A 27,938-nucleotide genomic window follows, 5' to 3' on the forward strand; every position below is an offset into this window, starting at 1 on the left:
ATGAAATAATAAAGAACTTATATAAATAATGATTTTGATCAATTTTTCTTAATATACACATTGATCATTGATGTTTGTTCAAAACTATAATAAAAAAATAACGATGATTCTTGAAATTTAGAAAAATTACAAAGTATTCATATAAAAAATAAATTGAAAATTTAATTTGTATTTGTTATACATATATACAAGAAGGGTACATGATCTAAATTTAAAGTTGGGATGATAATATTATGAGATAAATAGTTTTAACTTTAATTAAATATTTTAATATTAAGAGCGATGAGATACATTTCCTTTCAAATTTGAATTAAGAAAATCATATATATATATATATATATAAACATTTAATTAAAATAAATTAATATAAAACTCAATAAATAATAATATTTTTGTTACAATATATAGATTTTTTTAGTACAGTAAAAAAAACATTAGTGTTGTACTAGACCAGAGCGCCCAGAGCTCGGTGGTCGAACCTCAGCACTTGCCATAGGCAGGTCAGCTCGACTCGTGGGCCATGTGATTAGGCCCTAGATGTATGTGTAGTCCCTTTCTTGTATAACCCTTCGTGCATAAGGCCTAGAGGGCTAGCGAGGGTAGTTCTGGACCTAGGGGTGTGCTTAGTGTGCATGGGGTCTAGTTTAAGTATACGTTTTCCTTTAAACCTAAGCTCATGTGTGCTAGGACACGTAGAGGTGAGGTTGCATGTATTCAAAAGATACCGTAGCCCCACGCTGAGGGTGGATACGTGAACAGATTGGACCCTTGATGCTGGTACATGAGTTGGTACCTTGGTGGTTATTCTGTTATTATTTTGTGCACTCTATGAAGGAAAGATTTTGTGTTGTTGCAACACCGTGAGGGTGTGTCCTTGAGCATAATATTTTCCTATTGAGTATGCTTTCAGTTGAGAGTATATTCTCGTGATAGGAAACTGTTACAAGAGGTAAACTATAAAAGGGGCTTGAAATCCCAGGTCAAGGTATGCTATTTCTAAGACTAAAACTTACTACTTCTTGTTTCTTATAAGCCCTGTATTGACTTGACCGTCTGAGTGCAATCAATAGGTAGGCCCTCTCTGTTCCAGCAGAGCTACGTTATAGAGCAGCAAGAGACAGACGGAGTTAGGGCTTGTGATTGGAGTCAACTAGCGAGCAGGTCAACTGGCAAGAACATTTGGCGCCCACCATGGGGTCTGATAAAACCAGGTCCCACCCGAAGTTGTACTCAAGCTTTTAGGCGTGATGAGGAATACGAGGCACGATCCTTTAGGATCTGAAGGGAGTGACAACCCTACCATACAACAACTTATGGATACCGTGAGCAGGGGATCATGTCAAGGCCATTCAGTGACTCGCTGATCAGAAATCGGCAAATGACGTTCGGGGAGATCCGACAACGAGTTGTTGCCCACCTCGTTGCAGAAGAGGCTGTAACAGTGAAGCGCGGTAGCACATACCCAGGGCAGGCCAAGCCCAAAGAAGGCAGTCGAGCTTAACCAATGAGAGTACATGAAGTTGTGACCGAGAAGAGGTCAGACACACGGCGAGCACCTTACACACCAAGAAAGAGCCAACCCAGGTTGAAGGCGAAAGACGACCTGCCTTTCCCACCCAAGTTTAGAATGACTTACAAGGAGTTGTTGGCTATGCTGGGTATGACAAATAAGCTGAGGTTCCCCCTGAAATCTGACAGGATTTTGGGACTATGCAAGGAGGTCTGGTGCGAGTTCCACAAAGCGTTCGGGCATGATGTGGAACACTGTATAACCCTAGGCTACCAGTTAGCAGGCCTAATAAAGGATGGGTTTTTGAAAGAGTATCTGAAAGGGAGTCAGGAAGGGTTGAAGGAGGAGTTTCCTCCAGTGGATCAAGTCAGTGAGAGCATTCAAACTATAAAATATGTTTCAGTCTAAAGTATTTAGAAAGAGCGTACCTTTACCTAGGGTCTTAAATCCCTTTTATAGACATTCCTTCAACAATTTTCATCAACCAAAATATTATTTCAACAACAAGAATATAATCTTAACAATATAAGTAAACAATAAGAACATTCTTGTAACGTGCATCTTTATTTTCGGGTGCAATGCCACGTCACTTCCAAAAACTTTTATTCATATTTAAAACAATCTTTGACAAAGCATTTTCAACTTTATTCATTCTGTCAAAGATGGATGGATAATTAGATTGATGCTGTTGTTGGAAAGGCCCCTACTTGTTGGATGAACTATAGACTTGTTTCCACCCAAAAATTTGATTTTGATTATTTTTCCAACCTTAAGAATAATTGTTGGAAAAACTACATTGCCTTCCTTGATTTTCCATATAATTTACCTCAGCTTCAGGTGAGGTTGTTTGATAAGAACAGTGACCATTAGGATGATCACCTCCACAAAAATCACACTTTATAGGAATATTCTGACTTTGGAATGATTGAACAACATGCAACTTTTGGGGTAGTTTGGCCATCTGTGCGGTTAGTTGCTCAAGCTGCCGTGTTAGAATTTTATTCTGAGCCAACAATGCATTTGCAGTATTTAATTCCAATATTCCTCTCTTTTGATGACCTTTTCTGTCTTGTTGAGCTTGATAACCAGTTGTAGCCAAAGCTTCAATAATCCTCGTTGCTTGATCTGCATCAACAACCATCATTGTGTCACCAATCACGACATCTAGGAGCATCTTTGTATCAGATCTGAGACCATTAATAAATATGCTCAGTCGAGCAATATCTTCAAACTCATGATTTGGGAATTTTCTCGGCATCCTTTTGAATCTCTCCCATGTCTCACAGAAAGACTCATATGCTATAAGCCACTCCTTTGTTTTCCCTACCAAAGAAAAAGGAAATAAGCGCATATATATATATATATATATATATATATATATATATATTCCAAATCACCTAACAGAAAACCCATAGTTTCCACCAATTTATAAAAGTTAGCTAAGTGTGTATGAGGGTCCCCATGGTCCATCATTGTGAATTAATTGGTACTAATGAGAGTGAGGAATGCAAACTTCATCTCCAAGGCCCTATTAGTTGTAGGTATTGCAATGCTAGAAAATTTTCTAGGTCCTTAATGTATGGCGTAGTCTCCAAGAGTCCTACTTACTTCGTTGCCATGTTGCACTCTTCCTGAAAAATGTGATTAGAAAAAGAAGAATTTGTCGAAGAGTCTTATGTTGTTTTCCAAACATTTGGGTCGACCTCGTAACATGCATGCCCCAGGCCGAGCTGGGTATAACTTTATGTACCGACCAGTCCTCGGTCATCGTATCGACTCCAGTGACTGACCTCGGACATCGCATACCGATGCCAGATAGTAAAGATGGGCCACGTAAGGTGGGCCCCAAATACACATATCAGAGTGTTGGTCAGCCTTCGGACAGGAACCATGGACCTCGACGTTGGAGATCGACATCAGACCTCGCCAGAAGAGGGAGAGCTCAGATGTTGACGATCAGAACAGTTATATTGGGACACATAAGGTGAACCCTAGAATTACACTAATTACCAATTAAACATCAGTGATGGGAGAAGGCCCTGAGACACGAGGGATCCATGCAGGTGGTGTGTATAGCGCATTCAGGCGCAACACGAGTAAATAGTTCTTGGGAACGCTAAGGCCCGTTAGGGTTAGGGTTTCCAAGAGAAGCTGCATGCATGACACGTGAACACTTAGGGCACCCGCAGAACATATGGCCCCAAAGACTTGGTGCACAAATTGGTACCCAGGCGACCATTCTGTTAGGAGTTGCACTCCAGTTAAGGGAAGTTCCATACGTCAGGGGGAGGAAGGTTTGTAGGGGTTGAAGTTCCCACGCCGGCAGCAGCAGCCCTGCGTTTGGCAACCAACTCGGTCAACTTCTTTTTTTTCTCCCAGCTGTTAGGGTGCAATTGTGTGGGGGCAACATTCACCTCAGTGAAGAGGGCTCGCTCGAATGGGGAGAAAGGAAGTCGTAATCCAAGTCTTCGAAAGACCGTGGAGTAGACAAAGCAGAAGGGACCTTTAGGGTCTGAAGACTCATAAGAACACACCGATTCACCTACCCTACATGGCACCATCCTCATGAACTTGTTGTGGTCTTTGCCAAAGACACGTGACTTATGGCATTTTTGTTTCTTCCTATAGGCGGCTATACTTGCCAGGGAAGTAAAGTTGGAGGTCTCCTTTAGAAAGGTGTCAGGTGCCCAACGATACAGGGACTGGTAATCAGGGGCAGAAGGAGGAGGTTTTGGTATCGAGGGTGGAGTGGAAGTTAGGTTAGAATTTGAAGTGGAGGCCGAAGAAGGGTTCCATTGAGCCATCTTAATAAAGGGAGCTAGAACAAAGAAGAAAAAACGAAACTTTAGAAGAAGACGATGGTGTGACTCGAGAAACCCAGAAAAACAGAGACTCAAAGCGAAAAACAGAGGAAACGTAAAGTGCAGAAAACCTAAAATGCAGAAAACATAAACAGTCCCAGAACAGTTATAACATGTTATGGACAGTGGAATCATAAAGCAAGAGCAAACAACGAGTAAAAATCATACCTTTGATCGAGTGGGGTTTGAAGGTTTGAGTTTTGAAGGAGAAAGAGAGAGCGTTTCGAATGAGATAAATGCTTGGAAATGATTTGCTTTAGTGAAAGTAATGGAACAGTGAAGAGAGCGTAAGGGTTTAAAGGTTTAAACAGTATACGCAGAAGCGCAAGCGCCAACAAGTGATAGTCGTTGATCTTGCAACGTGTATGCCTATTTTAAAAGGTGTGGTGAGACGTCACTTCGGTGTACTGTTCACATCCCGTCACCCAGTGCCACGAAGGTCGCCTAGGGCGATCACTTAGTCTCTTCGCTGAAACAAGTTACGGCTCGAGACTGGGGGCTTGTGTACCGACCAGTCCTCGGTCATCTTAGTGACTGACCTCAGACATCGCACACTAGTGTCTCATAGTAAAGATGGGCCATGTAAGGTGGGCCCCAGATACACATATTAGGGTGTTGGTCAGTCTTCGGACAGGAACCATGGACCTCGATGTTGGAGATCGGGTTTAGGGTTTATCAGACCTCGCCAGAAGAGGGAGAGATCGAACGTCGACGTTCTGAACATTTATATTGGGACACGTAAGGTGAACCCCAGAATTACACTAATTACCAGTTAAACATTAGTGATGGGAGAAGGCCTTAAGACACGAGGGATCCATGCAAGTGATGTGTATAGTGCATTCAGGCGCAACACGAGTAAATAGTTCTTGGGAACGCTAAGGCCCGTTAGGGTTAGGGTTTTCAAGAGAAGCTGCATGCATGACACGTGGACACTTAGGGCACCCGCATAACAGATGACCTCAAAGACTTGGTGCACAAGTTGGTACCCAGGCGGCCATTCTGTTAGTCGTTGCACTCCAGTTAAGGGAAGTTCCATGCGCCAGATTACGCTAAGATTGTGTAATAGCGGCGCAAGGACATTCTCCAAGGAACCCTAGACATGGGTAACAGAACAAAGGTAAACCCTAGTTACAACCTATATAAAGGGTGCTAAGAACCCTATCAAGATACACAGTTTCTAAGACTGAAACTACTTTATACACTTGGTGTTTCTTTGCCCTAATACTGACTTGAGCGTCGGAGTGCAAACGGTCATCAAGGCGCCCTTTGTCTTTGCAGGTGAGAGATTCTTCAACTAAGGAAGTTCGATTCTCAGGCAGAGATAGGAGGCCCAAAGGCTGTCGTTCGAGTCAACCGGCAAAGTGAGTCAACCGACGGGAACACTTTATTTAACCGAGCTTACTACGCTTAAGTGTTTGGACCGGGGACCCGAGCATGTCTGGTCAGTACAATTATATTTCTAAATCAATGTAACAAATATTTTAAAATTTAATTAAAAAATAGACTAAATGAAATCTGGTTTTGATTCTTTATTTTTTGCAATCTTAATTTCCAAACGTTAAGTTTTTTTGTTGTTTTATCATCTTCCTTTGTTTACATTTTATATCTTAATTAATTAAATAATTTTTTATAATAACTTAAATACATATATTATTTTTTTAGAGTTTGATTGAATAATATATATATATATATATATATATATATATATATATATATATAAAAGTTATAGACTGAAGACAGTGTTTTTCAAAATTTGAAAACTAAAATTACAAAAAAAAAGAAAAGAAAATAACATATGAAACATTAGAAAATATTAAAATTACAACCTTAACCTAAAAATTATTATATAATGTTTTGTTTGGATTAGAGAGTGGAAATGAGGGAGTAGATTTGAAATGATTCGAAGAGAAAGTGTAAAGAAAGTTAGGGTGTTTGGATTAAGGTAAAGAGAGGGGAAAGTATGAAGAAAGTTTATGAAAGTTTGTGAATCACGTGATGGGTGTGATTGAAATTGTATTTATTTTAATTAATAAAAATGTAACTTTACATATTTGTCCTTATATTTAAAAATTGTTAAAAAATAAATTTAATTTAATTTATTTATTTATAAATTATATTTATTTTAATTAAAATATTTATAATTATAAATATTTAATAAAAGCTCATTTTTATATTAAATAAAATTATTTTTATCTTTATTTTTTGTAATTAATAATTTTTATATAAATTTATTTCTTTATTCTTAAAAGTATATTTATTATTATTATTTATATTTATAACTTATTATATATATAATATAATTAATTATGTTATTTTATAGTAATATTTTTTTAAATTTTAATTATATTTTTTATATTTAAATTATAATTCTACTTAAATAAATAAAATAACTTGAGTTTAAAATAAAAAGGACAGAAAAGTAATTTACAATTAATTAATTAAAGAAATATAAATATATAGAACTTTCTTCGCAAATTTGTGAAGAAAGTTTTTAGAGGGTAAATTTTTTTTTCGATTTTTGTATTTTAATATATTTTATTATTTGATTTTTGCATTTTTTCTGTGAACAGTACAATTTCGTCTTTCTCCGCTAAAAAACAAACTGAACCTGTGTTTGCTTCCAAGTGGGAGGAGGGAGGGGGTACTTTTTGTGTTTGTTTTGATGGTTTTGAGAATGGGGGAGAGGGTGAATGATTTTTTTCACTCTTCACAAAATGAAGAGATTTGGGAAATTGACGTGGATTATTGTATTTTTACCAAAATATCCTTTTGCATTCATTTTATTACAATATATAAAATTAAATATTATATAAATTTATTTATTATTTATAATTTCAAAAATATTTAATTATATTATTAATAACAATATATAATTGTAAATAATAAAAATAATAAAAATAAAAATTATAATATATATCAACAATATATATAATATATATAGTTATATAGAGTAACAAATGAATATAATAATAAATATTATTTTGATAAATTTTAATATATTTAATAAATTTATTTAAATTTAACACAAAAATATTTTCATTATATTTTTAATTTTTTATTAAAAAATATAAATAATTATGGATATTATATATTAAAATATTTAATTAATTCAAACCTAAAAATAATTAAAATTTATTATTCAAATATTTTTTAATAACAAGGATAAATTTGTAAATTTACAATAAACCATCCTCACAAATCCACTCTATCATTCCTCAATCCAAACAACCTCACACATCCTCTCTAATCCTCACAAATCTACTTCCTTCCCTACTCACAAATCTCCTCCTTAATCCAAACATAGCCTAAGCCCATATTTTGGTTACCTATAATTTAATAAAAAATTAATTTAGAAGATTTGAGAAAAGGAACCTTTGTCATTAAGGAAATTGTCACAGGAAGTCTTTTCTCAGCTGTGAACTGAGGAAGAACCCAAAAAGAAAAACAGAGGCTGAAAGGGAAAAAACCCACCAAATTTGAAAAACCTTTGTCACTCTATTCTCTCTGTTACTGCAACTACAACTTAATCTCTTTTCCATGGTACAATCTATTTCTCTATTTCACTGTTACATTTTTGAAAAAATTGTTCTCCTATATCATGTTGTGGATGTTCCAATGTCACAGGATTACCTTAAATCAGCTCTTCCTTCTCAAATAATTTCAGAACGAGGCTCTAATTTGGTTGTTATCAACCCAGGTATGCTAAATATCCAATTTCGGTCACTACCCATTTGTCACCCTCTTCCCAAAATCAACACCGGAAGTTTAAATATTCTAACTTCGTTGATACTCTCAGGTTCTGCAAGTATTAGGATTGGCTTGGCTTCTCAAGACACCCCTTTTAATATTCCTCACTGCATTGCTCGCCACACAAAACAGACCGAGGGGAATGTCATAGATCAGGTTTTTCTGATAATTTGTTTTATAATATATTGTATTCTGTCCCCCTCCTTTTTTTTTTGCATGGATACATGTTTTAATTTATTTGTTGTTGGTTCTTTACTTTTTTGCATTTAGATGCTCAATAGTCATGTGGTGCCTGAACAGCACAAGGAAAGGGAAAAAGCTTATAATACTGTACGTTACTATGACAAACTTTGACTCTTTAATTTCTATATTACATTTTGCTAATATGGATTTATACCCTTCTCTTTGTTAAAAAAAAGATTGCATCATTGTTGAAGATACCATTTCTGGATGAAGAAGCTCCCATTAACTCTTTCCCTCGCAAGGTGTGTGGAATGTTTATTAAGCTACAATTCAAATGATTAAACTCATCCTGTTTGTTTGTATGATCTGTTTTGTTTGTTTGTTGTGTATGTGTCGTAACAATGCTTGTAGCTGTCCAGATTTTCTCAGGATCTGTTTAAGCATGGGATTCATATTCTCCTTTCAAACTTTGCAGCTCAAGTAGTGTGTGTGGCAATTCTATTGTACTTGATTTAATAATTATTTTGAGTTGAAGATAAGTTATGAACTGCAGAAGACAAACACGGTGACAGGCAAAAATATTATTCATTAAGGAAAGAGCACTGTAATTGTATTAACCCTTTTGAACATTCTTATTTTTCTATGGAGGTCTCTCTGCTATTAGTCCTTAATATAAGTAAACAATGTTATTTATATGCTTAACTGAGATTTTATATTTTATATATTACTTATCACTTATATTGTTTATACATATATGATTAGAAGATATATGCCATGCATGTCCTTATAATCTCATGAAGTTTGTCGCTTCACTCATGTATCATCCTGACAGTTCTTCTTTCCATGGTTGTTTTCTTCGTATAAAAGATTTTTGGAATAAAAATAGAATAAAATCTAGTATGTAAAACTGGAGGATTATTATAGAAGACTAAAGAAGCAAAATAATATGTTATGTAGTAAGAGAGCACGATAGATAAGTGTTGGGATGATTGTTTTAGCTGGCTATTCATTGATTCTACAAACATGTCAACAAGGATGGTTGGAAGTCTTTCTCTATCCTACACTATTCCCTGCGGTTGGAGTTGTAGTTGTAGTTGGAGAGTAGGTAATATGTTACAGATGAATCTCTATCCCTTTCTTCTGTAAAGTCATGTTCCTACTCTCCAGTTCAGGTGAAACTAATCTATTTGGACAATTCAATCAAGTATTTATGAAGTTGTTATTGGTTTTTCTAGGATTACTATACAAAAATAAAACTTGTGTCTAAGCTACTTTTTTCTACATTAATACTGTGACTTTCAATGTACATAATATGCAGATGGGACGTGTTGATGGACACAATCCTCATATTATCAGGAAACATTTGCCTTTCACTTGGACTAATGTCTATGAAGAGGTCATTGATTCATCTGTATCATTAGGTAAGAGGAAATTGTCCTCTTTGCATTATGTCAAGTAGCTTACCATTTTCTTCATTTAAGTTTGTTTTACCCAGTACCTAATATGAGCTGGATAGTACCTTTCATGAGTATTATACAAAACAAAGTAATATTAAAGCTGATGCATTATCCTATCTTATTATTATAAAGTATTTCAATTACTATATGAAAAGCCACATTAAGATAATTTTTACTATTTTCCTTTTTTTAGTAACATTAAATTAAAACATGTTATTCTTTCTTATTTTCAGTTTTTCTTTCATTGTTTGGTTTGCTAAGCTGCTTGTTTTATTGGAACTGAGGTCTTCATTTAGAAGCAAGAAGTTGCAATGTTAAATGTTTTGTTATTCTAATATTAATTAGCACTATGTTATGAATTGTATATAAATTGGCACTTGTAGAAACTTCAAGTAAAGGTGAGACTGGTGAGTCTTCGGATCCAAAAGAAGGTACAGAATCAAAGAATATTAATGCAAGTGAAATAAAATTCAAAGAGTTCATTTGTGGCGATGAAGCATTAAGAATATCCCCAACTGAGCCGTATTGTATATGTCGACCAATCCGCAGAGGACACTTGAACATTTCACAACATTATTCCATGCAGCAGGTACTCACCACTTCCAAACTAGAATAATATTGGTGCACATTAGGATCTTTAGTTAGATGACGTACAGTTAATTACTGAGCAGAAAAGTGTATATATTATGTAGTTTGGTACTGTAATATAAAGTGAAGTGTTGCATTATAATGTAATAGCAAAACGTATTAGTGACCTTTATTTCTGTATTAATGAATTATTAACAATAGTTTTATTTGTAAATTGTATGCTTTGACTATTCAGGAAGACATAATATACAATCTTCTATGAATATACTATTGCAGCATAACAACAATTGTGCTTTTAAAATATGCATACTTTACCTGCTCGTTCCTGCAAATTTATAGCTCAGTTCTTGTACTTATTTTTACTTAAACAGATTAATCATGGTAAAAAGAAAAATAAAGAAGTACATGTAAAGCCTCTTGACAACCTATTGCTGTATAAGGGGATTTTCTGTGTCCTTTCATTGACAATTTGGCATTTTATGCATATGTATCTTAGTCTTTGGTTTTGATTACATATTCTCCACACTATGTGCAAGCAAGGTTTTTGTGAAAGTATTGAGTTGTCATGAAGGTACATTAAAAAGAACAATTGTACTGTGATCCTGCATTACTCATCCCAAATTTCCTATCTTCACTTTTTTGTATTGATGTGTGGAAGCATCAACACTGGATTCTCAATTAGAAGCCTCTGCTCAGTCTGAATTGTGAATCTAGTTATGAGATTTAATATAAAACCTCCTGTGTCTTCACCTAATAGCTAAAACGTTTGAGATAAATTGGTCATTATAAATTAGTTGTAAAATTTGGACTTATATTTTGTCCAAGTAACACTCCTCCTTGAAAGCCCAATCTGGCTTTCAAATAATTATTTCAGTAAAACGATGATAGAAGTAGATTTCACAGGCCCTTAAATGCTCCAGTGTTAGATATCGGTGTGTCTTTCTGTTAGGCAGCAAAATAAAGACAGCACTTGGAGGGTGTATCATAGAAGGAAATTTAAAAATAAGGGTTGAGTGGGTTAGTTAGTTGTGGTGAGGGGGTCTTTAAATAAAGACCAACCTGTTGTGGGGAGGGGGATCTGAATTGTTGTAAGAAGTTGACAGGATTAAACCTGTGTGAAAGGAGCTATTCTCCTTTGTAACCCTTTTGGGTGTTCTGTTCTGCACTGTAATAAAACAGAGTTTTCTTTCTTCTTTCTGTGTTTGGGAGGGATTCTGGGTTTTCTGTTTGGGAACCTAACACTTTCCCAGGAGTAGAAGTCTGTCACTCACTTCTCAGCTGTGCTATCTTTCTGAACTGTCTGAGCCGCAAAATGATTAAGCTGTTAACCAGAGGCTGATCCATTTCCATATATGATTTTTATTGTCCTGATTTCACTTAAGGTTGTTTTCTTAGTTTGGAGATTTCATATACTGATTTGATGATTTTTTTTCCTGTTATTTATGGATTTTTTAGCTTCCAAGTTATGTTTTGCGGCTTCTCAATGACTTAGAAATTATTGGTTATGTTTAATGTTGTTGGAATCCCGCATCGACTAAAAATATGAACAAATTATAACCACATTTATGGACGCAGGATGACTAAATTTTAATCATATCTTTGAGATTAAGATACTTACGCTGATTGAGTAGTGAGAATTTTGAGTATTTTGGTCACCATTTATAACTCTTATTTTATATCACTATCACTTGCCCATTATGCAGGTACTGGATGATCTGCATACTATTTGGGACTGGATTTTAAATGAGAAACTGCATATTCCTCGCAATGAAAGAAATATGTATTCTGCTGTTCTTGTGATGCCAGAAACATTTGACAATCGTGGTATTTGGCAATCAGTTCATTTAAACTATGATAAATACTTGTCCTATATTTATTTTGCATGTTGTTTATTTAGAATTCTTAATTTTCCACTCTTGATATAGTCATTTTATGTTCCTGTCCTTGCCATGAGCAGAAATAAAGGAAATTATATCTTTAGTGTTGGGAGAACTCTGCTTTGGCTCTGCAGTAGTACACCAGGTGTGATCTTCTATCTTGCTGTTATAACTTCATATGGTGATTGCAGCTATAAATGAATATTAATATCTGAGATGATAAACATTCATCATTGTGGTTATAGTCGTTTTGTTGCTGCTTTTGATAATATTTTAACTTTACTTCTGAGGTTTTTCCCAACTCCCTTGACTATTATAGATGGATACATACTGGTATCATTGCAAGCCTCATTCTTGAGGAGTGGGTTCAGTCCCTCAAGATTGGAATCAAGCATGTCGGTAATGAAAATTGAGGGAAATGAACAAATGTGTATTAATCAAAGCAGTTCAGTTATTGCCCTTAAGTTTGGTGATTTCACGGTCTTAGTTTTGGTTCGTTCTTTCCAAATAAAACCGAGTCTTACTGTTGGAAGTTGTTGCAGATGACTTTATGCAAATTTCCCCAGTCTCAAACTTTCTGCTCTTGCTTTACAAACCCTTTGTGCTATAATGGTCACTATATCTTTAATCTACATCAGGGATCATGATCCTGATGGATGATGAAATTTATTTATAGAATGGGGTTGGTGGAGATCAAACAATACAGCATCCGACCAAATTAGCTTTTTATTTATAGAAGTGAACTCTTTGTAAGGATTTCTTAATTAGCCTCTAAAAATTTCATACGGAATTATTTGACTTGACCAGGAAGGTATTGCAGCAGTTTTTGGAAATGGATTATCAACAGCATGTGTTGTGAATATTGGTGCTCAGGTGACATCACTTATATGCATTGAGGTAAATGAAACTTATTTTATAATTGTTATTCAACATATCTTATTTTTACACCTATTTTGGAGTTTTCTATTAGGATATCTTGGAAAATGGAATAACTAAATGATGTATACAACATTTGCCCGAGCATAAATCTAAAAATTGTATTTATGAATTAATTAATAGTTCTATGATCCACAACTCTTAACAGCACAAAATTTGGAAGTAGATTAACGAAAGCACTGTATGCAGATCAACATATCACTGTAATTTATCCAGCACCACCTGGTAGTAGATTAATTACAGCAGAAAATGTATATAGGCTCCTGAAGTTTACTTAATTTTTAAGTAACTGCCATGAATTTTTAAATTTGGTAATCTGGAAAATTGTGTTCAGTTCAGTTGTTGTACCATCATTGGTAAGGTAAATAACAATTACTTTTCCGCTATTCTTCAATTTTTGAAAGAGGTCCTTAAATTTTCTATAAAGACACTCTTGGTGATAAATTAAGTTAAAATCAAATCACTAGGTTGTTTTCATGCGTCAATTAATATGACAATAACTTAGTCATCTTAGTAAGTGATTTTTATGCTTGATTTAACCTCACAAAATCGACTTGTAAAATAAGGTGTGCACCCAACAACTTATATATTGTACTTTGGCTATATCTCTAGTCAACGTGAGATCTCCAACACACCCTTATACCATTAGTGTTTTCCCCCTGCTTATCTGGATTCTCCTTCTCCTGAAAAGTAGAAGCTCCTCCAAATGGCTTTATAGAAGCTCTGTTTTTTGGTATCTTATTAATAAAAAAGGCTACTTTATTGTTCAGAGCTTTTGTAAATTTGTGCTTAGCCCAACTTCTTTCAAGGAAAGAGAAGCTCGGAAAATGTTAGGTCAAACACTATGTAGATGGGATTGGCTGTGGAACAAATAATGCTCCATGCTGCTGTCTTGGATTAGTAACTCTGGTCTGGTCAACTGATATAACAAAAAAAATTGCATTGTGAGGTTGGCTTTAAATCTTAGGTTGGCCATGATAAACGTAACAACTAAATATTGTTGATTGTGATGCTTGTTTTAATGATTTAAACTTTTTGCTAGTCACTGGATTTACTTTGTCTCTTCAGTTAAAGACCTTATATGGTAAAGTAGCTTCTACGGTGACTTTGACACCAGTGATATTATTCTGAATATAATTTTGCTATTGGTCACATATACCAACTTTAACTTGTGCATTAACTTGTTTCTATCATTATTTTAACTGTCAAAAATTGAGTTTTTTTTTCATACTTGATGGTAGTTCAGATTGTTATGAAAAACAACAGGTCATTAATTTTCCCATTTAAATTCTTCTCTTGTTGCTTAGGACGGAGGTGCTCTACCTTCAACTGGAAAGACTTTACCTTTTGGTGGTGAGGTACAAAATAGTTCCATACTTCTACCCATTACTGATGTTTTCAAATAATCCAAAACTTTGAAAATATTCACTTACTAGCATGCTTGACTATACTAATTTTTGTTTTTCTGACCCAATTTTTTCTTTGCTTATGTAGCAACTATGTTTCACGTGTTACTTGTGACATGTATAATCTAAATAAACTAAATTGGTCCAAACAAAAGTATTTTCTTAGAATTTAGACGTAAAACTTAACCCTATAAACCAACTTGTGAGATGAGGATTGTCTAAGCTCTATGTAATTCATATTTCTAGTTGGTGTGAGAATAAACACCACCCTTGATGAGGTGACAACAATTAAGGAAGTATTAGATTATCTGAGAGAAAGAGAGAAGAAGAGAAGACAAGAAATAAAAAGAAGATGCCAGTTTTGTATTACTAACAACTAATTTAGAATGTGTTAGAAAGACAGAGGAATGAAGCATGTTTCAGTAAGCCTGACCTAGACCTATTTTGCACTGGGTGACTGTTGATAGGATAAGGCTATGGTTGAGAAATAACAGTGTCTGCCAGATTCAGTGTTAGAAGTAGATTTAGGCATAGAAGAAGTCTCAGGTCGAAATACAGAAGGAACAAGTTCAGCGGTCTGAGAGGAACAACCAGACTCAATGTTCTTATTAGGGGGAGGTGGAACTGAAAAAGGAGGATGCACTAGAACTGACGTTACTTGTACTTTTGGTAGAAAAAAGTTCACTGTAAGGAAATTTGTGGTCATTAAATGTAACATCATTTGAGATGAACATTTTATCAGTTGGAGAGACATTTGTACCCTTTGTGAGATGTTGAATAACCAAGAAAGGCAAACTCATGAGACCGAAAATCAAATTTTTGATTATTATAAGGCATGAGATGAGGAAAACAGGTACAACCAAAAGTCTTCTAGAATTGAAAATCAGGAGAAACTCTAAAGAGAATAGTATAAAGAATTTGATACTGAAGAGAGGTTGTGGGAAACCAAACCTATTAATCAGATAAGCCACAGTGATGAAGGCATGATCCCACATCTTTAGAGGAAGAGAACCAGACTAAGCAGGGCCAAGACCAATAACATGTTTGTGTTTTCTTCTATCAACTCCATTTTTATGATGAGTGTGAGGACAAATAACCCTGTGATGAATCCCCATTTCAGCAAGAAACTTGGATGAGGGGATCTGAACTCACCACTCCAATCAATTTGAACACCTTTTAGAGGAATCTGAAACTGAAGTTCAGTTATGGCCTTGAATTGTTTGAAAATAGTAAAGAGATCAAATTTCCTTTACATAAGATAAGATAGATTCATGTAAATCTGGAAAAAACATCAATAAAGGTTGCCTGATAGGAAAAACCATTCGTAGATATTACTAGAGAAGGTCCCATAGGTCAATACGGGGGGAAAGTGGTAAACATTTTGAGATAAGGAGGAAGGAATTCTACGAGCTTTGCCAATACACATAGAGATGGCCCTACACATCCTTGAACCACCATTTTTTTAGTTGCCCTGAAATTTAACAAAACAGTGAGCGACATTAAATTCAAAATGAACACAATTATCTCTAGCGAATTTACTAACACTAAGAAGATTTTTAGTGATAGTGAAAACCTAAAGTAAAGGAAGGGATAAAGAAATATTAGGATTATTTGGAGCAGAAAAATAGGAGGATCCAGAAGATTGAATTGGCAAACCTTGACCATTACCAATATAAATTTTTTCAAGACTTTCATTGGGAGCATTTTGATGAATGTTCTGATTTTCTCCAGTAACATGGAAGGAAGCACTGGAGTCAGGGAACCAATTGGAATTATTTGGAATTAGAGGTCAAAACAGTAGGTGGCAACCCTGCTCCAGTGTTGGTCAGCAATGCCGTGGGCAGATGCTGACTTCTAGGAAGGAGGATGAAGTTGGCTGGAGGGTATAAAAGACGGAGCAAAGTATTGTCGATGGTGAGGAAACAAATGAAAATATCCCTGAAAATTTGTATTTGAATTTCATTGGAAATTCAAGTAAAGATTGCCTTGAGTTGGAGGTTGATAATTTTGGCCAAGCAGATAATAAAAGAGGGAAGTAGTATGTCAATATTTAAAACATACTTTACATTGAATATTAGCTAAGCATCTTCCTCGGCTACGACCACAACTTCTAAAACTGGAGCCACGATATCACAAAAACTAGTGACTTGAGCTTTTGCATCTTGATTTTGAATATTGGTGTAATCACACAATAAGTTTCTTGATCATTTTGTTAAACATAATTGGGTATTGTTGCTTGAGTCAGTTAAAGAGAAGTAGAATCAAGAACAAACTTCTTGCGGCACTTTTGAAGACAAGACTCATGTGCAAGAAGAGTTTCAACTTCTTCAATAAAAAGAGGTTCAAACTTACTTTCAATAATAGATTCAAGAATCACATTAATTGATCTAGAAGAGAAACCTGGTCACCTACAGGGGCAAGATAGTCAACCAACTCTTTAGTCCGTAGAAGAAATTCCTCTCTTGAACTATTCTCAAGAGATAGTTGGCAGCGCACTCTATCTCTCATCTGTTTAGAAAAATACTGATGCACTTTATCCCAAATCTAATATGAATGAAAAGCACAAAGAACACAAGAAAGAAAAGATTGCGATAACATAGACTGTAACCATGTCAAAAGCATTTGATCTTGTTCCCTAGGTGCCATAGATAGATTGATATTTCTAGTAGCACGATCTTCTTCACTAAAAGAATCTGAGGCATAGATAAATTATTTACAATGTTTTGAAGATGATGCCATTTGATGCATGGTTCCACCTGTTGCTGCCAGAGCAAGAAGTTGGAATCATTTAGTTTCTTTGAAATTTTTCTGAAGACATCAGATGAAGGGGAAGAGGAGGATTTTCAGGCATAAAAAAGATCTTTAGGCTCTTGATACCATATTAGAGTATAGAGAGAAAGAGAGAAGAGGAGAAAACAAGAAACATAAAGAGGCTAATTTTGTATCACTAATAACTGATTTACAATAGCTCTCTTTATATAGATTAAAGAGAAGGACACAGCTGGCAAGACCTAACTAACAGAAAACTGTCCAAAGCAACTAAAGGAAAACCATGTTTGTCAATGTGTACTGATTCTGCATTATGTAATATGTTGCCATTTTCAATTTGTTTCTTTTTATCAAGATTTTCATATTATAATTCTTTAAATTATGCAGCTCACCATATTTTGTTTTCCAAATTTCGTATGTTTTTGGTAGTTTTTTGTCATTATATAAATTAGAACTTCATACTTTCAGGATATAACAAGGGGCCTTCTCTGGACCCAAAGACATCACCATACTTGGCCACAAATTCGTACAGATGTTATCCGAAAGCCTATAGATCTGTTAATGTTAAATCAACTGAAAGAAACATATTGTGAAATCAAGGTGAGTTCTACCAGTTTTTTTCTCATTTTGCTAAGTTTGCAGACGTCAACCTGAGTATTTTAGAGCCCAGCCTAATTGAGTGCAAACTTGACTTTTCATTTGAAAATTAGTTGCAGCACAATTGTGGCCCTGTAGATATGTTTATCATGTTTCTAAACAACATGAATATGAAAATTCTATAAATAAAACACGTGAGAGTCTCTTTTATGTATCGTGTGTGGCATCGCAGGTTGCATTTCAGCACAAAACTTATAGAAAAGGACACGTGATGTACATGAAATTATTAGAGTAATTTCTTATTAAAAATACTTTGTTGTGTTTATATTGGTATTGTTGGGAATGAGAAGGTTTATGGACTTGCTGCTCCTCTTTGGTTTTCACTTGCTTCCAGACTTGGATCCTTTTTTTAATTATCTAGTGTCCTGTCTATAGGAAGAGGAACTTGATGCCATTGCAGTAGTTCATTCATATGAGGACAAAGGGCCACCTGTGTCTCACAAGATAAGGCTTACTGCTCTTAATGTATGCATCCAACATTTTTTTTGTTTGCCCTCACACTTTTAATTTGAACAATGCTATGATCGTAAAGTGATGTTGATTATTGAACAGGTCCCTCCTATGGGATTGTTCTATCCAAAGCTTTTAGTTCCTGATGTGTATCCTCCTCCTCCTCGCACTTGGTTAGTGGATCCAAGAAATTATTTCGGTGCTGTTGCATGTTTGTGAACAATTATAAGTTTACATAATCCTAGTGGTCTCCTTGACCAGGTTTCATGACTATGAGGATATGCTTGAAGATACATGGCATATTGATTTTTCCCGGAGATCTGACATGGCAGATACTTTCTATCCCAATGTTAATGGAGGATTACCAATGTGGGAAAGCTATCCCATTTTTTCAGCTAAGCCAAGAAAAGAAGAAAAAGTGGGCCTTGCAGAGGCTATTACTAACTGCATTCTCTCAACTGGTAATCTTTTGTCCTTTTTTTTTTTTTTCATTTTGTATGAAAAAATTTGAAGCTTGTTTAACTGTTCAGTGCTGTGTCACAGGTCGCATAGACATCCAGAGAAAATTATTTTGTAGCATACAATTGGTGAGTTTTACATGTTGAGCTTGGTGTATAATTGTCTTAATAATATTACATGTTGATTGGAAGGAACTAACATTTATTTGGAATAGACTGGCGGGGTGGCTTTGACAAGTGGTTTAGTTGCAGCAGTTGAAGAAAGGTTTGTTCCAATTTTAATTGACCTTATCATATTAACCTACCCGACTACAAGCTAATTGGCTGATACTGATGTTTGCAATGATAATGCATGTATTGTTTTATATTAGAGAAAAAGGAAACTAGCCAATGATGGGATAAAAAAACATTGATAAAAGTTATTGGGTTTAATTCTTAGTAGTGTTTATTCATTTGTGACTTCTTGGTAGTGTGATATTGTAGATGTATTAAGTAGATCAATTCCTTCTTGATGTAATTATATTTGGCATGAAAAAAAATCTATTTTATTTAATAACCTGAAGTTTTAACTTCAACATTTAAATAAGTTTTATTATTGTTTTCTTTTAGTGTATTTATAATTTTGATGAGATTTGTCTGCTTTTGAAGGTGTTTCTTCTTTCCTTCATCCTGTTTTACATTATCCATATCTTTCAATACTTTTTCTCTTACAGAACTGTATAGTTAGCAGTGCCCATCATTTTATGGTTTTTCTTCAATCTGTTTTAACATCATCAATTCTATTTCTCATTTGAATTTCAACACCCTAGTGTCATGAATGATTCTTTAATTGTATCATGATATTAATCGGATGAATCCACTAATCTTATGTCTCAGAGTTTTACACGCAATTCCTCCCAATGAAGCAATTGATACTGTGGAGGTTAGTTTACTATCAATTATCTAATATCTAATGCTTATTAACTATTTGTACTTAAAATTATATATTATAGATGTACCCAAATCTGCTCCAAGTGGCCATTAGGGCCATTATACATCAAAGAATAGGTATTTAATTACCATGGTTTAGCCACTATGCAATCAAGGTCAGACTATTGAATTTTATAATTATGTTGCACATATTATGTAAAATTCAATCTATATTTAGTTTTCTTTATAATTACTTTTGTCTCTGATCTTATTTAATAACATTTGTGCATGACACTCAAGGTTCTACAATCAAGGATAAATCCAACGTTTGTGTCTTGGAAAGGCGGGGTGGTATGAATTTCTTCTTGGTTAATTCTTTAATGGTTCTTCTTGTCATGGTTTTCCAATTCTAATTTTGAAATGTGTTCATTGCTTTTTGTGTATAGCCTTTAATTATTGGAAACAGATATTTGTTAATTATTCAGCTTTGGAAGTCATCAAATTCATGAATTTATTGTTATAATGTGATAGAGAAACAGAGAACGAGTTTAGCAAAGCCAACACAAAATTTTGTTTTTGATAAATTTTTATGGTTTTGCATGTGTTATTATTTTTTTAGAAATAAAAGTTATCAATTTCATGTTCATAATAGTAAATTTCTGTGCATCAAGTTGGTAGTTAGTTGGAAATGTTCAAGGTGGGAGAATTTACATGCGTTCTGTGATGGTAGTTTGTAGTCATATATTTTGTGTTAACGTAGATGTAGTTAGTGGGCATATATTTTGTGTTAACATAGCTAATATATGGCTTTGCAGATTCTTGGGGTACTCGATTTGGGTAGGGATGCATGGATAAGCAGGGAGGATTGGATTCACAATGGTATCCATGTGGGAAGTAGCAAAAAATACAAAGATTCTTATTATCTTCAGGCTCAAGCAATGTGTTACATGAATTCTTAGTAAACTGGGAGGACATACCGCACCAATCAATTAAACAATTTCAATTGTATAATTCCCAATTCCCATTTAATTCAAATGTAGATTGTTATTTTAAATATAAATTTTAGTTGTTGTGTTTAATGTTAGAGGAAATCTTAGAGGAAAAGAGTACGTTGTAAGGATGTGTATTTGGAGTCCCACATCGAAGTACTTAGAAAAAGGATACAAGATTTTTTTTATAAATTGAAGTGAATGTCTATGTTTATAACTCAAAAAGGGTCGGTTGGTTAATTATGCCACGTTCACCCTCGATTGGTGAATGCTGTATGGCTATCAAGACATATGGCCGACGTAATTTATGGAAACTTAAAGGGTTGGCTCCTTAGCCGACCCTAAAAGTAAATTTAAAGTTTTATTCTATTCATTATTTATTATTAAAGTGCTATTTATGTTATATTTTATTATTCATTGTGTAAATAAATATAAGTTTTATAAATGAAGTCTTAAAAAGATTATTTAATTAAAATAATGAATTATTCTGATGATTATGATGTTTTTTAGAAAAAAGTCTTTAATTGAAATATATGACTTAGAATTACTAATTGATATATTTGCTTTATAAGTATTTTAAACTTAGTTCCAAAAATGAATTCTTGACTTAATTTATAAAGATACGTCGTATGTTATAAAAATAAATTAGCTGTAAAAAATTTAGAATTTATTCCAAAGTAATAGTCAAAACATTGTAAATTGACTTGGATTGTTTCAGATTCAAAGATTATTGGCATTCTCACCTTTATCAAATGGGAGTGATTCTTTGTCTGGGTAATATTTTCCATTTCTTTTTCATTGTTTTCCTATCCAACATGGTCACCTCTGATTATTCCATGTTCCTTTGGTTAACTTTATTGAATCAACAACTACAATGTTCTCTACAGTAGTCAAATATTGCGCATTTATTTATCTCTTTACTACTTGATGGGTTTCATCTCTAACTCACTACTTCTGAGCTGTGCTGGTAGGTCCTCCTTCTAGAAAAGCTCTTTTTATCTCAAATCCAATTATCACATTAGTATTAGTACTAATTATCTATTAATAACTTCAGAAATTATGGGAGCAACATTTATTATATTTCAAACTTTGGCAGGATATGTTATAAGTTTCCAAAAGCTTTTAGGGACACACTATCATACTATGGACATTTTTAAAAGTATTTATGAGTTTCTTTAAAATATAATTTTTTATATATAAAATAACTTAAATTTAAATTTTTTCTTCTTATAAATAACTGAAGGTATCTTTTATATATATAAATAAATAAATAAGCTAGTACTTTGTATTACCTGTATTATTATTATTATTGTAAAATATACAAAAGTAAGATAGTATTAATCAAAATTTATATTAAAAACTAAAAAATTTCAAGTTATTGAAATAAATATTAACTTAATTTTGCCATCATCTATAATTAGTTAAAAAGGTTCAAAGTTGTAAATTAGGATATTAACAACATTCACAATACTCACCAATATCAATTTTATACTCCTAATAAACTTCAAACTTTATATCAACACAAAACTAACCATTTGCACCTAAACATGAAATTCAACAAACTTTAAGACTCCAAAAACCCTAAAATACTAAAAACTTAAAATTAAAATACCAAATCTAGCTTCTCTTACTTGAAATTGAATTTGAGTCCAACCAAGAATTCAAAGAGAATAAACTACTCTCAAAAGTTAATCACCTACAACTTTAACACAAAAAATAACCCAAACACAAATTAAAAGGGATCTAGTTAAGAAAATTCAAATTATTCATAAATTTCAAAGAAGAAAAACATTATAAAGCAACAATAAACTTACTTTATCTCAAAATTCGATTGAATAAAATACCCTAAAAAAAGGTAAAATATCTGAAATTAAGATTAGGAACAAGAAAAAAAAATTGAGATAAAAAAAGAGAAACTTACAATATATATTTCATATCGAGAAAATGAGAACAAAAATAATAGATAAAGGAGACAGCTTACACATAAATTCAATATTTTTTATATTATTATCTAATTGTAAATTGATAAATGTAAAAGCTAGTTGATTTTTATAAAATTATTTTAAATTTCACATTTATCACTTTTAATGATTTAATTAATTATATAATAAACTTTTACATTGTACATAAAATTGAACTCTTTATTTAATAGTTTAATTAGAAATCTACGATGGTCTGCAAGGAGCGAAAATGTATGCACCTATTACTTTCGTACTTTTCTTAATCAATTTGAATAAACTAAACCTTAACATGATATAACTTAAATTCCTTTTCAAATGATTAAAAACAAATTATAGGTGAATTGATATAATTTTCATGTCTGTTGTTATACAAGTACAAACATAAAATTAAAATATATTTCTATAATTTTCATGTTTGTTGTTATAAAAGTCTAAACATAAAAATTAAAATATATTTTTATACCTTTTAAATGTGATAAGATTTCATATAAAAATATAAGTGATTGGGTCTACGAATCGATTCATCATTCCATTATTATTTACACGAAATAGATAATCTTTTGAACCCATTAATCTAATCTGATCTATTTTATTTGTCAATTTAATGGATTACTAGAGTTCTTTTTTTCTTAAACTTTAGTAGAATTAATCTTGAAAACAGAAAATTTCAAAGAATTAATTTATAAGAATTGAAGTTGAAGAAAAAGGTTGATATTATTTTAAATTTATGTTAGGAGAATAATATTTCTAAGAAACATTTCTTGAAAATATAATTTTATAGGATGGACCAAAACCTCAGATGAGCACAGTGGAGAGAACACTTCTTGATTTGTGTTTGTTATGTATGCAATAAGAGGGTGACACGTGGATATTATGAGTTGAAGTTATATAATTGACCACGTTACGTATGCTTTAGCCGTGGGAATGAAAGAGATTTGTGACCATTGGATTTGGTATTAGTTTACAGTCTCCAACTTCTAACAAATGTCTTAAAAACCTTCGGTCAAATCTCGTTCTTGACTTTTTCGTTCAGCATCCGAATTAAGATAATCTCCTACACAAATTCATATTCAAAATTTATATTTATCAGTCTCAGGATTAGCTAAATAATTGTATTAGTAAATGTAGTCTAGCAATTGGCAAGTATTTTAAAATTGAACTTTTGTCCTTACCCAATGGTAAGAGTTAGCAAAATATATTCCTCCAGCACATCAAATCATATGTTGTGAAAATTCCCATCACTACCTTTTCTCTACAATATCTAACCTCTGTTAGTAGAAGGAGAAAGAAGAAGAAATTTTTTTGTTATGTTGTTTTAAAGTAAAATAATTTTTTGACAATGATTTGTTGAATGCAATTAAATGGGAAGAGTGGTGATTAGGTATTGAATTTGATAAGGAAAGGTGGTGAGGGTAATTTTGTTATGGATGATAATGAGAGAATAATGAATAGAATTAGAGAATTAGAGATTTAGAGTGTTTGGTTTGTAGTGATGATGTGATTTGAGGTAGAGTGGGAGGGACCTAATAAGAGGGATTATTGTGTGATGATAATAGAAAAAGGTTAAAAGAAAAGAAACAAAAGAGGCATTATTTGAGTGTATTACCTCTCTCCTCTCTCATGTCTTATAATAATATCATTCAATTCCTCATACACTCATTATTCTCTCTGCTGCCTATCATTCAACCTTTCACCCTCATCCCTCATCTACGTTTCCTTCCTTTTCATCTCTTCCAACCAAATCTCATTCCATTTTTTTAAAATTTCATTAGATATTTAATAAATTCTTATTAGAAAAATAATTTCATTCTTATTTTATTTTGGTGAATTAAAGTTAGAATCCTACTCCACTTCATTAAAGTGAAATTTTAGCTATGAAAGCTGAATAAGAAAAGAGATAAAAAAGAAAAGAAAATGAAGAATAAAATAGAAATTTGTTGAAGTGGTTGAAATGGCAAGAAGTATTTAAGAAGAAAGGATGGGAAATTAAGAAAAGTGAATAGTGAGGCATTGATTATAGGAAGCGAGGGAGGGAGGTGGACCCCACTTTCATCAGCCTTTCACTTCCCAACGTGTGTGTGTGTCTGCTGCACTCTCTTTCTTTATTACATATATAAAAAAAACCACCACCATTTCGTTTCCATCTTCACCACAATCACTCTTCTCTTCTCTTCTCTTCTCTTCCATAATCATATTCCAATGTCAAATCCCCAAACAAACAATAACCGCCACCAGCCCAGCCGCCTGCAGCGCCGGGCCCCCTCCTCCCTCCAGATTAGCCGTTCACTCGACTGGAACGTTGCCATCCCCCTACTCTCGCCCCTCGCCTCCTCGCCGCCGCCGCTCGAGCTTAAGCCGCCACAAGAGCCGCCTCAGCGGGAGGCGGAGAAGGTGAGCGTTTCCTTCAAGAAGTGGCAGCACCCGGCGGCACCCTTCTGTTACGAGCCGGCGGCGATAGTCCCTCCGTTTGTTCCCGTGTAGATACGAAGAAAAGGAAGAGATAGCAGAATGTTGGTGTTATAGGATAGAGAGAATTAAGATCTAACGATGTATTTCAATATTGTTCCTTTTTGTTCGGGGAAAGGCTTTGCCTCGTTTTTGCACACCGGGGATATCACTCATTCATCAACATACACCCCACCCCTGTGTGTTTCTTTCTTTTTCTTCTTTTTTTTTCAGCCTTTTCCCCGTTTTTATCTTCCCTTTTTATGCTCGCCCTTTAATTTAATTACTTCATCTCTCCCTTCTTAATCTCCACTTTTTTGCACAATATTCTTTTCTACAAATAATTCCAACATAACAACGCAATTAACGTCATTTTTAATGATTTTCTTATCCGATGCTTTGGGTGCGGTGTTGTGGAGGACACCACCACCACCATTCAATGATTTCTCCTGTGGATTTTGTGTGCGTGCGAGCGGCTCAAGGTTCCAACTTCCAACACAATGGAATCAAATAGCCACTCGCGATACTCTGTCTTTCTCTTTCTAATACAGCTTCATTTTTTATTGTGCCTCCTAAATATTTGTGCATCTGCACACTTCATCATGTTAATTGTGCTCTGAATTGTAGTTCACTAGGTATTTAATTGAATTGAATTGAATTGAATTTAGAAGGATTATATATATAGTATGAGGGAAAACTTAATGATGGGAAATGAATGGTAATGTTTAGTGGGAGGAGCCAAGGATGTGTGGTTGATTATATCCCAATAATTGACGAATTCATGAAGGAAGCAGTAATGTAGAAATTAGAAAATTGTGTGTAGAGAAGAATAGAAGGAAAATGGATTGGGTGGGTTTTGGAGTAAAAATTGTAGATGAATGTTATTAGTTAACCGTGGTACGGTTGTTTATGCATAGGAATGGATACAAGGAGATGGTGACTTTTGGTCCATAACAGATCAGCAGCAGACATAGAGACACCTTAATGTCATCTTCACTGTGTGCAAACAGCACATGTCTTGTTCCCAACATCTATCATTCAACAACTATCCAACCCACATGTTCAGAGGATTGCTATTCCTAAATAATTCTTCCTTCTATGCCTAAAATCACAACTTTTTTCCCCTCATTTTACAGATTCACCTTTTTCTTTTATGTTTTTTTTAATCAAAGTTTAGGTGAGTTTGGTTTTGAAAATTCACCAAATTTAAAACATGTCTATTTAATAAAAGTTTGCAAATTATTTATCAACAATATTGAAATTTAAATTAACAGTATCTTTTTAAAGTAGGTTGAACTTTACTTGAACTTTTTTTTTTCATTTTGAACAACTTGCTCAAATCCTCCTTTTAGGCATAAAATATGACCTTATTAAAATTTATGAATGTTTAAAAAATATATAAAAATGTATTTTTTATATGACAATGATACACACGAATAAGTATAAGATGATTCATTCTAATAATGCAATATGCTTCTTGTGTTTAAAAGGTAATGCCCTTATTTACACATGACAATATGTCTAAAGTGAGATCATGTTCATGAAACAATGTTTATTCTTAATTTTTATGGGAAAATAACTTCTTCAAATGAATCTGTGTCGAGTGATGGAAGTGTGGTTGAGCATATCTATTTAGATTAAAAATTGTAATAAATTAAATGAATCTCGTTTTTTGTAAAAGCGTACCATTTACAATACAAAAGTTCCATGAAATCCAAGATAACTAACTCACCATATTACAAAATTGTACTATATAAACTTTGAAACAAAACTATTAAAAATATGAGGCTTTTCATTTTGGAATATTTTTCAAAACCTTTACAAAGTACTACGGAAACTTCACAATAATCGGTGAGAATTGAATTTGATTTCTCAAATATCAACATTAGCATAAAATTTAACTTTACAAACAGGGAGAGAATATGAAGAGAAGTTCTTAAAAAATGAAAAACACAAAATCTAAATAAGAAATTCCTCGTTTGGCACTCAAACACTCTCAATATGTTCATAAACATGACTGAGGATGAAACTAAGAATCAATACGACTTTAATAAGAAATGTAACACGATCCTCAAAATATTTAAGCAACCAGAAAAAAAAATAAAAAAAATCCACATAAACTACTATAAAAATGTACTTCTAACATAGATTGCTTCTTCTATCACCACTTTTTAATATTAGTAACCCTACATCGCCGTAATTAAAAAATAGCTTATCCTAATATGAGTTTAGGAATCTTTTAATGTTTTTTTTACGGAAAGGAATCTTAAGGTTAGAGAAGATGGCAAATGCTTTCCGGAGTATCAACAAAGGTGATTTGGTATGGATCTCCTGTATTCATACAGTTCAATATTAAGAAGAAGCATAGATGATAATATTGGTAGAAATTTTCGTCCAGCAGAAAAAAATAATTCACCATTTATGAATCAGGTAAAGTGTACCTAATTGATTGTAACAGTTTTATTATTTTATGACCATATATAGGCATCAAATTTAAATATGTATTTATTTGTACGAATCGATTTTATTCACATCTTGGGAAGTAACTTCTGTGGCTCTTTCTATCTACTGAGAACAAAAGAAATAGTATGTGAGTTTCTGGCGTAGTGAAAATGTAAGGGAGTTATTAATGAATTGTTGAGGTTTGCGTTGAGTGAAAGAGAAAGATATTGGCACCGACATTAACAGGGGCATGCAGATATTAATCTCATTTGAGTGGGGAAAGTGAAAGATGA

General features: G+C 33.5%; 2 protein-coding genes and 1 non-coding gene across 4 annotated transcripts; all 3 read left to right on the forward strand.

Annotated features, from left to right (window-relative positions):
• Nucleotides 1-7,597: 7,597 nt before the first annotated feature.
• On the forward strand, nt 7,598-21,149 carry ARP9 (actin-related protein 9). 2 transcript variants are annotated; one of them, XM_068634648.2, is made up of 20 exons: nt 7,598-7,911; nt 7,996-8,068; nt 8,168-8,274; nt 8,389-8,448; nt 8,538-8,603; nt 9,620-9,722; nt 10,142-10,347; nt 12,050-12,167; nt 12,304-12,368; nt 13,031-13,120; nt 14,467-14,517; nt 17,803-17,934; nt 18,367-18,456; nt 18,544-18,614; nt 18,703-18,902; nt 18,985-19,028; nt 19,115-19,164; nt 19,776-19,821; nt 20,109-20,159; nt 20,624-20,994. In XM_068634648.2, the coding sequence occupies exons 1-20, from the start codon at nt 7,909-7,911 to the stop codon at nt 20,765-20,767; spliced, it is 1,770 nt and encodes a 589-aa protein (XP_068490749.1). In that variant the 5' UTR covers nt 7,598-7,908; the 3' UTR covers nt 20,768-20,994. The 2 variants fall into 2 exon arrangements, with proteins under 2 accessions (XP_068490749.1, XP_068490748.1); XM_068634647.2 differs by having other exon boundaries at nt 7,608-7,911; nt 12,050-12,170; nt 20,624-21,149.
• On the forward strand, nt 21,018-21,143 carry LOC137830806 (U11 spliceosomal RNA). The gene has a single exon (XR_011084279.1). It is a non-coding gene; the product is annotated as a U11 spliceosomal RNA (small nuclear RNA).
• Nucleotides 21,150-24,810: 3,661 nt separating the features above from the next.
• LOC137828629 (uncharacterized protein At4g14450, chloroplastic) lies at nt 24,811-25,509 on the forward strand. Its single transcript, XM_068635277.1, has one exon. The coding sequence runs from the start codon at nt 24,958-24,960 to the stop codon at nt 25,237-25,239; it is 282 nt and encodes a 93-aa protein (XP_068491378.1). The 5' UTR covers nt 24,811-24,957; the 3' UTR covers nt 25,240-25,509.
• Nucleotides 25,510-27,938: the final 2,429 nt, after the last annotated feature.

This window comes from Phaseolus vulgaris, chromosome 7 (assembly GCF_051622355.1).
Source record: "Phaseolus vulgaris cultivar YP4 chromosome 7, ASM5162235v1, whole genome shotgun sequence".
NCBI classification, from domain to species: Eukaryota; Viridiplantae; Streptophyta; class Magnoliopsida; order Fabales; family Fabaceae; genus Phaseolus; species Phaseolus vulgaris.